This window comes from Nematolebias whitei, chromosome 1 (assembly GCF_014905685.2).
Source record: "Nematolebias whitei isolate Nwh7 chromosome 1, NemWhi1, whole genome shotgun sequence".
Lineage (NCBI taxonomy): Eukaryota > Metazoa > Chordata > Actinopteri > Cyprinodontiformes > Rivulidae > Nematolebias > Nematolebias whitei.
The window spans coordinates 84,813,103-84,826,222 of record NC_056498.1 but is presented as its reverse complement, the minus strand read 5'-3'; the positions used below and the strand labels follow the sequence as shown (position 1 = coordinate 84,826,222).

Below are 13,120 nucleotides of genomic sequence, written 5' to 3'. Positions count from 1 at the left end.
TCTGTCTGTCTGTCTGTCTGTCTGTCTGTCTGTCTGTCTGTCTGTCTATCTATCTATCTATTTTCGTTATTGAAGACAACATTGCAGCAGACAGCTCCTTTTCTTTTGTTTCTTCTCCAGAGATACAACACAAGCTCTTGATTGGAGATATTGTCAGGGTTTTAAGAATGAGGCAGATAAGACAAATTTGTTTTGCTCCTATCACCCATAAAATCTCTGCAATTCTTTGATAAATTGGGGGCGCTGTTTCTACAAAATGGTGCCATTGAAGGTTGGACACAATAAGGTGTGCAACTTTCCTGCTTAAATAACAACAGACTTCTTGGGAAGATATGGTGCCTTGATTTTACAAATACATGTTATTTGTGTTATACTCAGTGACAACCCCAATACTGTCTCCAACTTGAGTTGGTGCACCTTTTGCAAATACCAACCAATCTTTCTCGTGTTTCATATTTAGACTTTAAGACCTTCTTCTTGTAATTATTTTTAAGCAAATGAAATGTCTACTCATTTACCCACAAAACATGCGTCTGCTGTCTTTTAATCTTTGAGATTAGGTCAGACCTAAAAAAAGACACAGCAGGTTCTCTGTGCAGAGTTGATATGTGGCTTCCTTCTTGTGTGAAACGCACTGGATGAAAACATCATTCAGACACATCAACTACATGTTACCTGCAAAAACACATCATGTTCTGGAAGAAAACAGGCTCATGTCTTCTATCTGCAACTGAAACCAATGATGAATTGTTGTTTGTTTACTGGTAATTTGCACATTGGTTTCCGTCATTGGATTTTAGGCACTGGGGTTTCTTCTGACAATGTTATAGAACGTTGAAAGAGCAATATTCTTTGCAATTCCACTTTGAATTATAAACAATGAAAAAAGTTAAGGGAGTTTAGAACAAAGTGACGTGACTTTGTTAATATAATGTCTTTGGTGGATGCTTCTATTTTACCTAACTGTGACATCCTCACTGCTATGTCAGTCACATCCACTTAATATTGCATCTTACAAAATGTTTTGTTTTGAAAATTCTTATAGGTTCTTTTATGCATGTTTCTTTACTTTCTTTGAGTAGACAAAGAGGAGTTACTAAACTGTTTGATTTTATTTATAACAAACGGTAGTTTATCACTGAAGACACCAAACTTAGTACCACAGTAGCACTTTGTTAATGATATTGTTTATTTGAGACAACAACAATTTAATGTGTTTACAGGGACCTAGAGGAAAACCTGGAGAACTTGGTCCTCCAGGTCCAGCCGGTCCAGAAGGTACCAGAGGAGAGAGTGGTGTCATGGGCTACCCAGGACCCAAAGGAGATAAAGGAGACATGGGTCCATCTGGATCACCTGTGAGTCACTGTTAACACCACACATCATTGTCTGGGTTTTTGACCATAGCCACATCTTTCATTAGCCAGAGGAAAAGCTTTAGTTTTCTCATCTGACTTAAAATTATCTAATTAAAGAGTTGCGAACTAAAAATGTGCCAGTATGTGCTTTTTTATTCACTTTGACACTGATTTTCAATATAAAGTACCCTTATAATTGTAACTGTCTGTACTTCGATGATACAACTCAGATGAGTTAAAAATCCCTAACATAATCCATCACAAGGATAATGAAAATTAAATTCATTTCAGTTTATTTATAAAACATCAAGTCACAAGAGAATTCATCTCAGGGCACTTAACAAAAACACTGACATGCATTATTAAAGCTAGTTAGTAAAAGTATTCTATCTAAGGAAGCCTGCACTTCATCACAGTCTCCGATTCTGAGCAAGCACAGTGGCAACAGTGGAAAGGAAAAACTCCCTTTTAACAGGAAGAGACCTCCAGCAGAACCAGGCTCAGGACAAGTGGCCATCTGCTTCGAGGAGCTGGGGTTTGAGAAGACAGGAAGGAGAACTAAGCATAGAATGAAGGTCCAGGTGTAAAAACGTGAAATCCATACATACATGACCAAACTCTCAGCTTGTACTTCCATGTCATTGGGTTGCACCTTGAGCTCAGCTCCTCTACCAGGAGCCTGAAAGCAGTTTTCTTAACAGATTAAAAAGGTAGGTCCTAGGATCTGTTGGGGCCACTCTCCCAGTCTGGGGGTCAAAGACCAGAGTGATCTAAAAACCAATGAGACTACTGAGGCCTTGCCTCTTCACAACTTGTCTTTCTTCTCATTAAACTTTTTTATCAAACTCAAAGCAATCTGTTGACTCCTTACATAAATAATGTTGTTAACTGACTTTATATGTTTGTGAATGTTTCTGTGTTTCTGGTCAGTGCCCTGAGAGGACTGCTGTTGTGATTTGGCACTATACAAACAAATTGAATTGAACTGAAGATTTTAGTATTTTGAGCTTCTCACATTCCTCTTTTCAATGTTACTTGTTTGGGCTTGGTGCATCCATCACCACTAACCTCTTCTGTAGTTTGTCAGTCACATGAATGCCTGGTTGATTAGCCATCCCCTGCTTGTTAGTCTGGATGTCTCAGTACCTCAGTCTTGATGGAGTCTCCTGCTTCAACTGGAGATTTCCCAGATACTTATGTTCACTATATCAGGCACTTGGCTATTGTGTTTGTATACAAGTGCTTACACATACTCTTGTCTTGGAAACTTTGGGTTAAGCTGTACTTGGGGTGAAACCCACCTTGCATTGTGAAGCATTTTCTTATCTTGATATGAGTGGCTTTTATCTCCTCCTTTGGCCAAGCCACTCATACCACATACCAGCAAGGTATCTGATGACTGGCTGTGCATACATGTTCATGACTTGGATGTTGTTACCATTCAACTGGCTCCTCAGGACCTGCCTTACTCGCTGTAGGTATTTGGTTGTGTTTGCATTCTTCTGACCTCTTCATGGTTGCTATTTGCTTGTGGCATTCCAACGTATTATTAGTGCTCTGTGTGCAATGTTGTTTTTGGGTAGTTCAACCCCTTCAGTTGTGATCATCTTGCCTGTTTTGGTTACCATTCCACCACATTTATCCAACCCTTACGGTATTCCTGTGTTGTTGCTGTACGTTCTACTAAAGTAGATCGACAAATCAATGTGTTGCTCATTTTTGACACACAGCTGGATGCAAGATATTTAGAGGAGTTGACTGAATATTGAAACTTTGAAACTGATATTTTAGCCACTGTGTGATTATCAGTCTAAAGGAGGTCAAGTTTATATGCAGAACAGCAAAAGGGACAAAATATCACTTTAATATATCCTGCGGTTCATAGTCACATGTGGAATGGAACAAAACCATTATGTTTGTGATGAGTCCTTACCACGCTTCTGGTGGAGGACCTGAGCTCGAAGTGAGTGCAACTTTTTGCATGGAAAAGGATAATCTTTTTAATGTTTTTTTTTATATATAATTATGGTATTTAAAGGCTGCTAACCTGTGCAATAAAAGAAAATAAACATCACTGTTAGTCATACATTTAGAATTGTATCAGACTGTTGTAAATTTTAACAGATCTCATCAAACTGAAAAATCCATCTGTTTGAAAATGAATTACCTGTGTGTTGTATTGTGCTTCTTAACTCAAAGTATGTTCAGAAGGTTTTATAAGGAGAAACTCACAACGGACATTTTCAAAACATGAACCACAATCCAAAAATGTTCAAATCATTTATATATATATATATGTATGTATTGCTAACTTCAGTTTACGATTTGTATGAAAATTTAAATATTACAATGACCTTAAATATATTCCCTGTGAGTTGAGTTAACCTGGTAATCCACAAAGTGTGGATGGAAAAGTTATGTAGTCTCTGATATTCTCCTGTTTTTGCTGCTGATTAGTTTGGAATTTAATCTGAAAAAGTTTGTTTTTGATTCAGTTGCAAACAGTTCAGTCATTTATTAAAAAACGATGCAGCCATTGTTGTGATGTTCATTTCTACTTCCTTGTTCTGTAGGGTTTAGATGGCCCTACGGGTGAAAAGGGGGCTAAAGGGTCCCCTGGTCAAATTGGATTACCTGGCACAATGGTACGCAACAGTGCCCCTCAGGCTGCATCTGTCTGTGCATTTTGTTCTGCAGGGGAGAGAAATCACTGACATTTATTTTGTGTTCTCCCCAAGTGATGTGTGGAAACAATGTGTCATGTAAAGATATTTGTTCAGCTTTGTCTTTCTGTGTCACAGGGTCCTAAAGGTGAACCGGGGGATGGAGGACGGTCAGAAACGGTAAGGGTCAGTCAGAAACAAACTTTTCCAAATGCAAAATCAAACCTCAGAACATTTTTATGAGAAATTTCTCGATATTGAAAAGTGTTTGTTTAATTTTTCCGTCTCTAGATGTACGGTCCTCCTGGGCCCCCAGGACCTTCTGGACCTGTTGGCCCTGCAGTAAGTCAAACGTGTCATTGATTTTCTACAGCTAGTCTTTTATTCAATCAGTTTTTATAAACAAAGTTATTCTAGGGAACTTCTCAGAGAAAGCAAGCAAGTAACATTCTGCATAGTTTGGTGTCATCTGCATCCAAAGCTGTAATCAAGAAGAGCTCATCAAGAGAACTTTTAAATGCTGGCAAAATATAAAAACACAAGAAGCTTAAACATGTCCATGTATGTCAAATTTTTACTCAGTACTTTATACTGGAAGTGTCATTAGTTTAGTTTTAAGAAGTTCTTACCGCTGTTTTAAACAAAATTTGTGAAATTTAAGATGTAAAATCTATTTTTTTTCCCTTACGATTATCTACTTGTCCGTTAAAAGATTTTAAGGATTTTTTTTTTCTTTATTAAACTTTTACATAGAAAAATAATTTGCAGGTAAATAATACATTCTACATGTTGAACACAAGAAATGTCATAGTAAAATAAGTATAAGTACGAAAATGCGTGTCATAGACACTGAAAAAATAACTGAGACCTTATAGTTGCCCATTAAGGTTTAAGTTTATGAATGTATTTATACTTGTTACTAATTCTACTGTTTTTGTTCCACCCAGGGGCCTCAAGGATCTTCAGGGCCTAAGGTGAGAAATATTCTTCTGAAATGTTGGAATATATATATTTTTCTTTCTTTTTGTCTTTTATTCTGCTTTCAGTTAAATAGTCACTACTTGACAATGCATGAATGCAAAATAAAGAGATATGTCTTGTCATATTTCTTAGGGTGAGCCAGGAATGGCTACGAAAGGAGAAAAGGGAGACATAGGTCAGAAAGGTGAAAAGGGAGACAGAGGCCATCTTGGACTGCCTGTAAGTACTTTTTTTTTTCAAAGCACTTTACGATACAATCTACATCCTCATTTACCCATTCATACAGCACTCTACTAGATCTATACAAAGAGTAATCAGAGCTTTATCACATTCATACACTAATGGGACACACATTGGAAGCAATTAGGGGTTCAGTGTCTTGCCCAGGGACACTTCAGCATGGAATCAAACCCCCAACTCTTGCATTGGAGGACGACTGCTCTAACCACTCAGCCACAGCCGCCCCTACATTAACCGTATTTGTAAATAATGTAGCAATGACTTAGGGCAATGTTGCATCAATTTCAATAAAATAAATGTCACTAATAGCCCCCCCCCCCCCCGCTGGTAAGATCTAATGCACAGTACATTAATATGAACAGTGTGATGCTGTAGCATGACTGTAAGAACATTCAGGAGTCAGAGCTTAACTGTGAAGAACTCATCATCGATGATCTAATGTTACTTGAGCTCCACCTTCACCACTTGCATCACCGTTTATTTGTCATCATGTGAATGTGTTAAAGTCACTGTAGTCACAGCTTTACTCACCTCCCCCCTCACCATTCCAACCTCTCAAACCCCACCTCACTCCCCCACCCGTTTTCTCCATCATCTCTGCTCTCTAACTGTGTACAACAATATGCAGGGGGCTCATGGGTTAGACGGCAGACCTGGTCCAGTGGTGAGTGGCGCAAGTCCGTATCCAGTCCCCCTGACCCCATCCTCCGTTCCCCACCTTCCATCTGAATCCTCCCTTGCTCTTGCTACTGCTTGCTTAATGTCTGCTATGACTATTTGTCTTTGTTGTTTTCCCCTTTTTTCATTGTCATGCCTTGTTTCCTTCAAGAAGAATCTGTGTAAGAGCAGGACTGTTCAGGTTTTGTTACAAACTATATACCAACTACCCTGATGAAAAAATGACTGTACACATGATTTATCACGGTCATGCCAATATTGATTACTTGTTGGAACAAGTAATAATTCTAACTAAACTAGCTGCCATATGTTATTAATGACTACTGAGCATTACAACTAATTAAATAGTATTCGTTATTAATAACAATTACTAACAAATTATGAGAACTAGCAAATAATCACCTAAAGCCCTGCAGATACAGCAACACGATAAGATTAAGGTTATTCTGGTGCTTTTAAATATATTATTAAAATAACAGATCAGTGTATCAGTGTAAAATACATCTTTCATGCTATTCTACAGAAATTACCAAACCATTCCCAAGTAGGTTTAAACAAATGCAACGTGAATTTTGTTCTTTTTAAAAATGGTTCGCTTCTCATCCAGGGAGCTTTCTCAGTTCTGAGTAAAATGTTCAGAGGTCCAAGTTTTTACATTGCATTGAGCAAACTCACATGCAAATCACTGTCCCTTGCCTTCCTCCTGAGTGGCTGTAAGGGCCTTTATTGCGTTAGATCCAGTGCTACATTTGTTTGATGGAGTCATGGCCAAAGTGGTTCAAAACATCCTGATGCATGCTCAATAATCCAGGTAGAAAAATCCAACAAAGTTAAGTCAAATCCTCTGGACATTTTTTTATGTTTTGTCTTCGTCATTGGATTTATTTTTTTTTTACCTGGATTACTGAACACAAATTGGGATGTTTTGAACAATTTTGGCCATGACTGCCTCAAACGAGTTGGCAGAGGAGAGGGTGGACTCCAGAAACCTTCTGAGCACCATCAAACTGGTTCACCCACTATTGTTGTGGCTCCTCAGACTGAAGAAGTCCTTTGGATGAAAGATGAAACGTTTCAACAAAAAGAAACCATCCAGAGGACCTGACTGAACTTTGTTGGATTTTTCTACCTGGACTATTGAGCAGCATCAAGACGTAACTTTTTGTTCATGTTTTAACTTTACAATGCATATTTTAGTGGTAAATTCAACAACTCAACCAAAGCTTGACCTGAATGTTTATCATATTCTCGACATGATCACCTTTAGTTTTATGTCTACATGCTTAACATTCTAAATTGTTCACAATAAAAATGTATATTTTGTAAAGTTTCAATCAAGGAGTGTTTGCTTCACACTCAATTTGGTCATCTGTCGTTGCTTGTTTTAATGTTTTATGTTCTAATTCCTCTCATCACAACCTAAACTTATAATAAGGTCCCACCAGGATTGTGAAATGTTTCCAAGCCATTTTAAACAATTTTAAATCAAATAAAAATAACTTCAGATTAAGATAAAGCATATTCTGAACACTCTGGTAATGAGCCTCTGTCCTCAGTCTTTGTCAGCAGTTTCCTGCCTCCTGATCTGAACTTGCAGCGAGCTGTAAAGCTACTACATCTTATTATTCTTCAAAACGAGCATGCACAAATGCCCATGCTGCATGTTGACATGTCCTACAGTATATCTGGATGGCTCTGTTCCATACGGCTCTGTACAAACTCCAAATGCCTGAGAAGCTGGGCCTTTCTCTGCCGTCCTGACTTCTTCTCAGACAGAGAACCACAGCTGTTGACTTTTCATTTGTTTTCCTTTCTTTGTAACTTGTTAGACAGTAGTTCAACAAGCTTTTTTAAAAGTTCTCATTGGTCATTGGACTCATTGGTCCAAAACATAGTGTTTTGTGAAAGAGTTTATGTTCACTGGAAAGCTTGTTGATTTACTGGTTTCAATCATTTCATTATTATTTTTCCTGTCCTGCATGTTGGTTGATGCTCTGAGGTATTCATGTCTTTCCTGCGTTACAGGGTCTAATCGGACCAGCAGGTGTGCCAGGGCCTGCCGGACCAAAGGGAGAGAGAGTGAGTAACTCAGTTTCCTCTTCTGTTTTTATGTTTTAAATAATCATAATAAAAATTTAAATCTTTTCCAAATGGATTTTCTTTTTGCAACAGGGTGAAAAGGGAGAGTCGGGATTACCAGGACCAATTGGGCAACAAGGCATCCCCGTAAGTCTGAAATTAAGTTTAAATTGCAAGTTAAATATTGTAAATAACTGGCCATGTAAAGCAGTGGAGATCTTACGTGAGTCTTCTGTCAAACACATTCAGTGTTTCAACATGGATTTTTAACTAAATATAAATCAAAATATTGCTGTATTCCCATTCATCCATGCATCCATTCATCTATCATGCATCCATTCATCCATCATGCATCCATCCAGCCATCATGCATCCATGCATCCATCCATTCATCCATCATGCATCCATCCATCTTGCATCCATTCATCTGTCCATTCATCCATCATGCATATATTCATCCATTCACTCATCATGCATCCATTCATCCATTCATCCATCATGTTTCTATCCATCCATTCATCCATAATGCATCCATCCATCCATTCATCCATCATGCATCCATTCATCCATCATGCATCCATTCATCCATGCATCCATCATGCATCCATCATGATTCCATCCATCCATTCATTCATCATGCATCCATCCATCCATTCACCCATCATGCATCCATTCATCCATCATGCATCCATCCATCCATCCATCCATCATCCATCCATCCATCCATCCATCATCCATCATCCATCATCCATCCATCCATCCATCATCCATCCAGCCACCCATCCATCATCCACCCACCATCATGCATCCTTTCATCCATCCATCTATCATCCATCCATCCATCCATCCATTATCTTTACCCACTTCTTCCTTTCCATGTCATGGGGGTCACTGGTATCCATGTCCAACCATCACTGTGCGAGAGGCGGGGTACACCCTGGACAGGGCTCCAATCCATCACAGGGACACATAGAGACAAACAAACATTCACTCTCTCACTTTCACCTAGGGACATGTCAGAGTTACCAATCAGACTAATGTGCATGTTTTTGGTCTGTGGAAGGAAACCAGAGTACACGGAGAAACCCAGCCGGGGTTCGATCCGGCAACTTTTTTGCTGAGAGGCAACAGATCTACTAACTGATGCAGTGGCTTGCTGCTGTACTTTATTCCCATTTATCCTTGAAATAAGATGCATAAAATAGCATAGTAAAACATAACTTGACAGCAAAAGTAAGGATGTCACTTTATACTCTGGCCAAAAAATAAAAAAGTTAAATACAATTCCTTAAACAATACACTCCTTGGTTGGAGCAGTCGTCCTCCAATGGGAGAGTTGGGGGTTAATTTCCACCAGCAGTCACATGCTGAAGTGTTCCTGGGCAAGAGAGATCTAGTAGAGTGCTGTATGAACGGGTAAATGGTAAATGGTAAATGGTAAATGGAGCTTACTTCTATAGCGCCTTCCAGCCCCCTATGAGGGGCCCCAAGGCGCTTTACAGTACCAGCCATCCACCCATTCACACGCACATTCATACACCGGTGGCGGTAGGCTGCCATGCAAGGCGCCATCCAGTCCCACCGGGAGCAACTCGGGGTTAAGTGTCTTGCCCAGGGACACAACGGCACATGGTGTGGGAAGTCGGGATTCGAACCTCCAACCTTCCGATCAGAGGTCGGCTGCCACTACCACTGCACCACGGCCGCCCCCAAATGAGGATATAGACTGTATCGTAAAGTGCTTTGAGTGTCTTGACTAGATAGAAAGGTGCTATATATGTACAGTCCATATACCATTTACCATTTGCATTCTCTGAAGGAATACAACCCTTTCACTGTCTTTCTTGCTAGAATTTTGAACTAAAACCATTTTATGTTGGAAATGACTGGGTTATTGTGATTTTGGTCATGCTTTAAAATAGCATATTCTCACCTGAATCTGAAATGCTCAAACAATTTTTTGGGATTTGGACTCTCAGCTATGACTGCACTAAATGTTTGCGCAATATCAGAAAAACACACTGAGTTGTTGTTATTTTGTACTGACTAAGATTGATTACTGTAGTAACTGAACTATATTTTACAGTTACTAATATGCATGCATAAAATTGGGCACAACAGTAGCTATGAATTATATTCTACTGTCAAGGGAATGTGTATATAATGCATGCAGCATGCCCCATTGTTTTAATATATTGTTATAGACTTTACCCATATATAGACCCATTGTCACGGATAATGTACATAACTTTTATGGACAGATTCTTGTGCAGCCAGGGGGCAAAGGGTTTCCGGTTCAGTGGCCTCAGGATTGCAGACTCTTTGCAGATGATTTGGTCCTGTTGGCATCATCATGCCATGATCTCCAGCTTTCACTGGAGTGGTATGCAGCAGTGTGAAGTAGCTGGGATGAGAATAAGCACCTCCAAATCTGAGGCCATGGTCCTCAAGTCAGAAAAGGGTGGATCACTCTCTTCAGGTCGAGGGTGAGGTTCTGCATCAAGTGCAGGAGTTCAAATATCTTGGGGTTTTGTTCACAAGTGAGGGAAGAATGAAGCGTGAGACTGACAGATGGATTGGTTCAACATCTGCAGTATTGCAGACTCTGTGCCGGTCCGTTGTGGGGAGGAGAGAGCTGAGCTGAGCTGTAAGGCAAAGCTCTCTGTTTATGTCTATGTTCCTACACTCACCTATGGCCACGAGATCTGGGTAGTGACCAAAAGAATGAGATTGTGGATACAGGCAGTTGAAACAAGTTTCCTCCACAGGGTAGCTGGACTCTCCCTTAGAGATAGAGTGAGAAGTTCAATTATCCATGAGAGACTCGGAGTAGAACCGCTGCTCCTCCACAGAGAGAGGAACCAGTTGAGATGGTTCAGGCATCTGGTAAGGATGCGTCCTGGGCACCTCCCTACGGAGGTGCTTCAGGTATATCCGACTGGGAGGAGACCCCAGAGGGAAGACCCAGGACAAGCTGGAGAGACTTTGTCTCTCAGTTGGACTGGGAACTCCTGAAGAGGTGGCTGTGGAAAGAGATGTCTGGGCCTCCCTGCTCAAGTTGCTGCACCAAGAACCGACTTCGGAACAAGCGGAAGATAATGGATGGATGGAATATAGACGTCATAACCTTTTCTGCTCCTTTACTGTCATTGTGAATGATATTAAATGTTTCCATGATCCTTTCTCTACTGTATATTATATGTATATTATAATTATTCTTGATGTTACCATCGGTAAGAAGAAAGAGCAGAGGTCATTTTTTTATCATGTTGTAGATTTTTGAATGTTATGGTAGACACAGTGATTCCCCGTAAGATCCTTTAGAAGAGTTTACCTTCAGCAGCTCCCTGAGCGCAGCTGCTGGGTTTGGTTCAGAAAACACTAGGACAAGGTGAAGGGGAGGGGCAGACCCCCTGATGAGTTTCTACAAAGGTAACCTTTTCAGTTCAGGACGTCAGAACAGGTCAGAACCTCAGACAGGTGAATGCATCAATAAGTTTGTCCTTGTAAAGGCATTGATCTTCTGTGAGTTGTTGGCTGTTCTCCAACGTTTTGTAATACATCTGATGAGGTCTACACCTGATCATTTGGAAATCAATTTTTTCCACGACAGCTACTTCCAGTGTTCAAGGTTGGCATTCAGCTCTCGTCTTTTGGTCCTTTACACTGGCTTTTTTATTGACGTTTGTACACAAATGTGTTTAAAAATTGGTTTTACTAGTATTTCATGGGGCAGCATGGTGGCACAACTGGTAGAGCCACTGCCCCTCAGCGAGCAGGCAGCCAGGGTTCAAATCCCGGTCCGGGGGCCATTCTGGGTGAAGTTTGCATGTTCTCTCTGTGCTGCATGGGTTTTCTCCAGGTACTCCAGTTTCCTCCCACAGACCAAAAACATGCATGTTAGGCTGATTGGCAAATCTAAATTTTCCCTAGGTGTGAGTGAGAGAGTGAATGATTGTTTGTCTCGTTTGTCTGTGTCCCTGTGATGAACTGGACACCTGTCCTGTGTGTCCCCCGCCTCTTGACAGTGATTGCTGGACATGGGCACCAGCGACCCCCGTGACCCAAAATGGAATAAGCGGGTAAAGATAATGGATGGATGGATGGATGGCTTGCAAATAATGAAAAACAAAAATTTAATGTCTCAGTATTTTCAATGTGATTATTGAACCGTTGTGTTGGGGGAAATCTTTCTACCCAAACAACTTTATTGTTTTGTTTGTTTTTTTGTTTTGTGTTTTTTTTTAAACTGAAATGAGGGATTAAATGAAGCCTTTAAAGACTTCTCATTTCTGTTTGCAGGGTTTAGTAGGACCACAAGGACTCAAAGGAAATCGGGTAAGAACTACCAGCATTCTTTTGAATGTATAAAAGTGTTAGTCCAAGTGATTCTGTCAGATGAACACAGTGTATATTTTATAAATATTGAGAGAACAATTATCTTTTCAACAGTTTATTAATATTAATAAGAGCCATTAACACAGAGCAGGCTGCTGTTTGTATCTATGGTGCTAATGTTTCATTATTCTTGCTTTTGCCTTCTGAGACCATAGAAAATTCTAAAGACACTCTTAAGGTAGAGATGTAAATTAAAAAGCTGCACACAATTAAAATAAATATTCTCTTTGATATTGTGCATGATCATGAATAAAATATAAGATGATTTCTCTTCCTTTATATGCTTTGCAGTGGCTTTGTTTAAAATCTCCCAGTTAATGAAGTACTTTAAAATAAACTATACCAGATGAAAAGGCTTGAATTTTTTATGCTAATCCTCAAGACATGTTTTTTAATCCAATAAAATGTTAAATTGAATTACCTCCAAGTTTGCTGTGTTGGCCTTATACACCTACTGAACGTTTCATGCGACATTCACAGGGACTCCATTACTGTGAGAACCAAACCATGTGTACTCTAATTTATCAAGACGTATTTTAGTTGTTGTTTTAAGAAGCAGCCCTGCAAATTACATCTGAAACAATCAATTTATGAACTAGACATGTTTGTAAAGCCCACACACCTTTCCCTTCAGAATGATTTTTTGTTTCCATCTCATTAACCTGTGACTGTTAATTTTTTCCCTCCCATCCTTTAAGTCATCTTAATTTATACGCTCTCTCA

General features: G+C 39.6%; 1 protein-coding gene across 1 annotated transcript in view; it reads left to right on the top strand.

Annotated features, from left to right (window-relative positions):
* Positions 1–13,120, top strand: part of LOC119407532 (collagen alpha-1(XIII) chain) — a 35,602-nt gene that overhangs the window by 19,771 nt on the left and 2,711 nt on the right. Inside the window, exons 16-25 of the mRNA XM_037674357.1 lie at positions 1,224–1,358; positions 3,932–4,003; positions 4,160–4,201; positions 4,313–4,363; positions 4,969–4,995; positions 5,135–5,221; positions 5,871–5,906; positions 7,946–7,999; positions 8,093–8,146; positions 12,302–12,337. Coding sequence (XP_037530285.1) covers positions 1,224–1,358; positions 3,932–4,003; positions 4,160–4,201; positions 4,313–4,363; positions 4,969–4,995; positions 5,135–5,221; positions 5,871–5,906; positions 7,946–7,999; positions 8,093–8,146; positions 12,302–12,337 — 594 coding nt within the window. The remainder of the gene's footprint in view (positions 1–1,223; positions 1,359–3,931; positions 4,004–4,159; positions 4,202–4,312; positions 4,364–4,968; positions 4,996–5,134; positions 5,222–5,870; positions 5,907–7,945; positions 8,000–8,092; positions 8,147–12,301; positions 12,338–13,120) is intronic.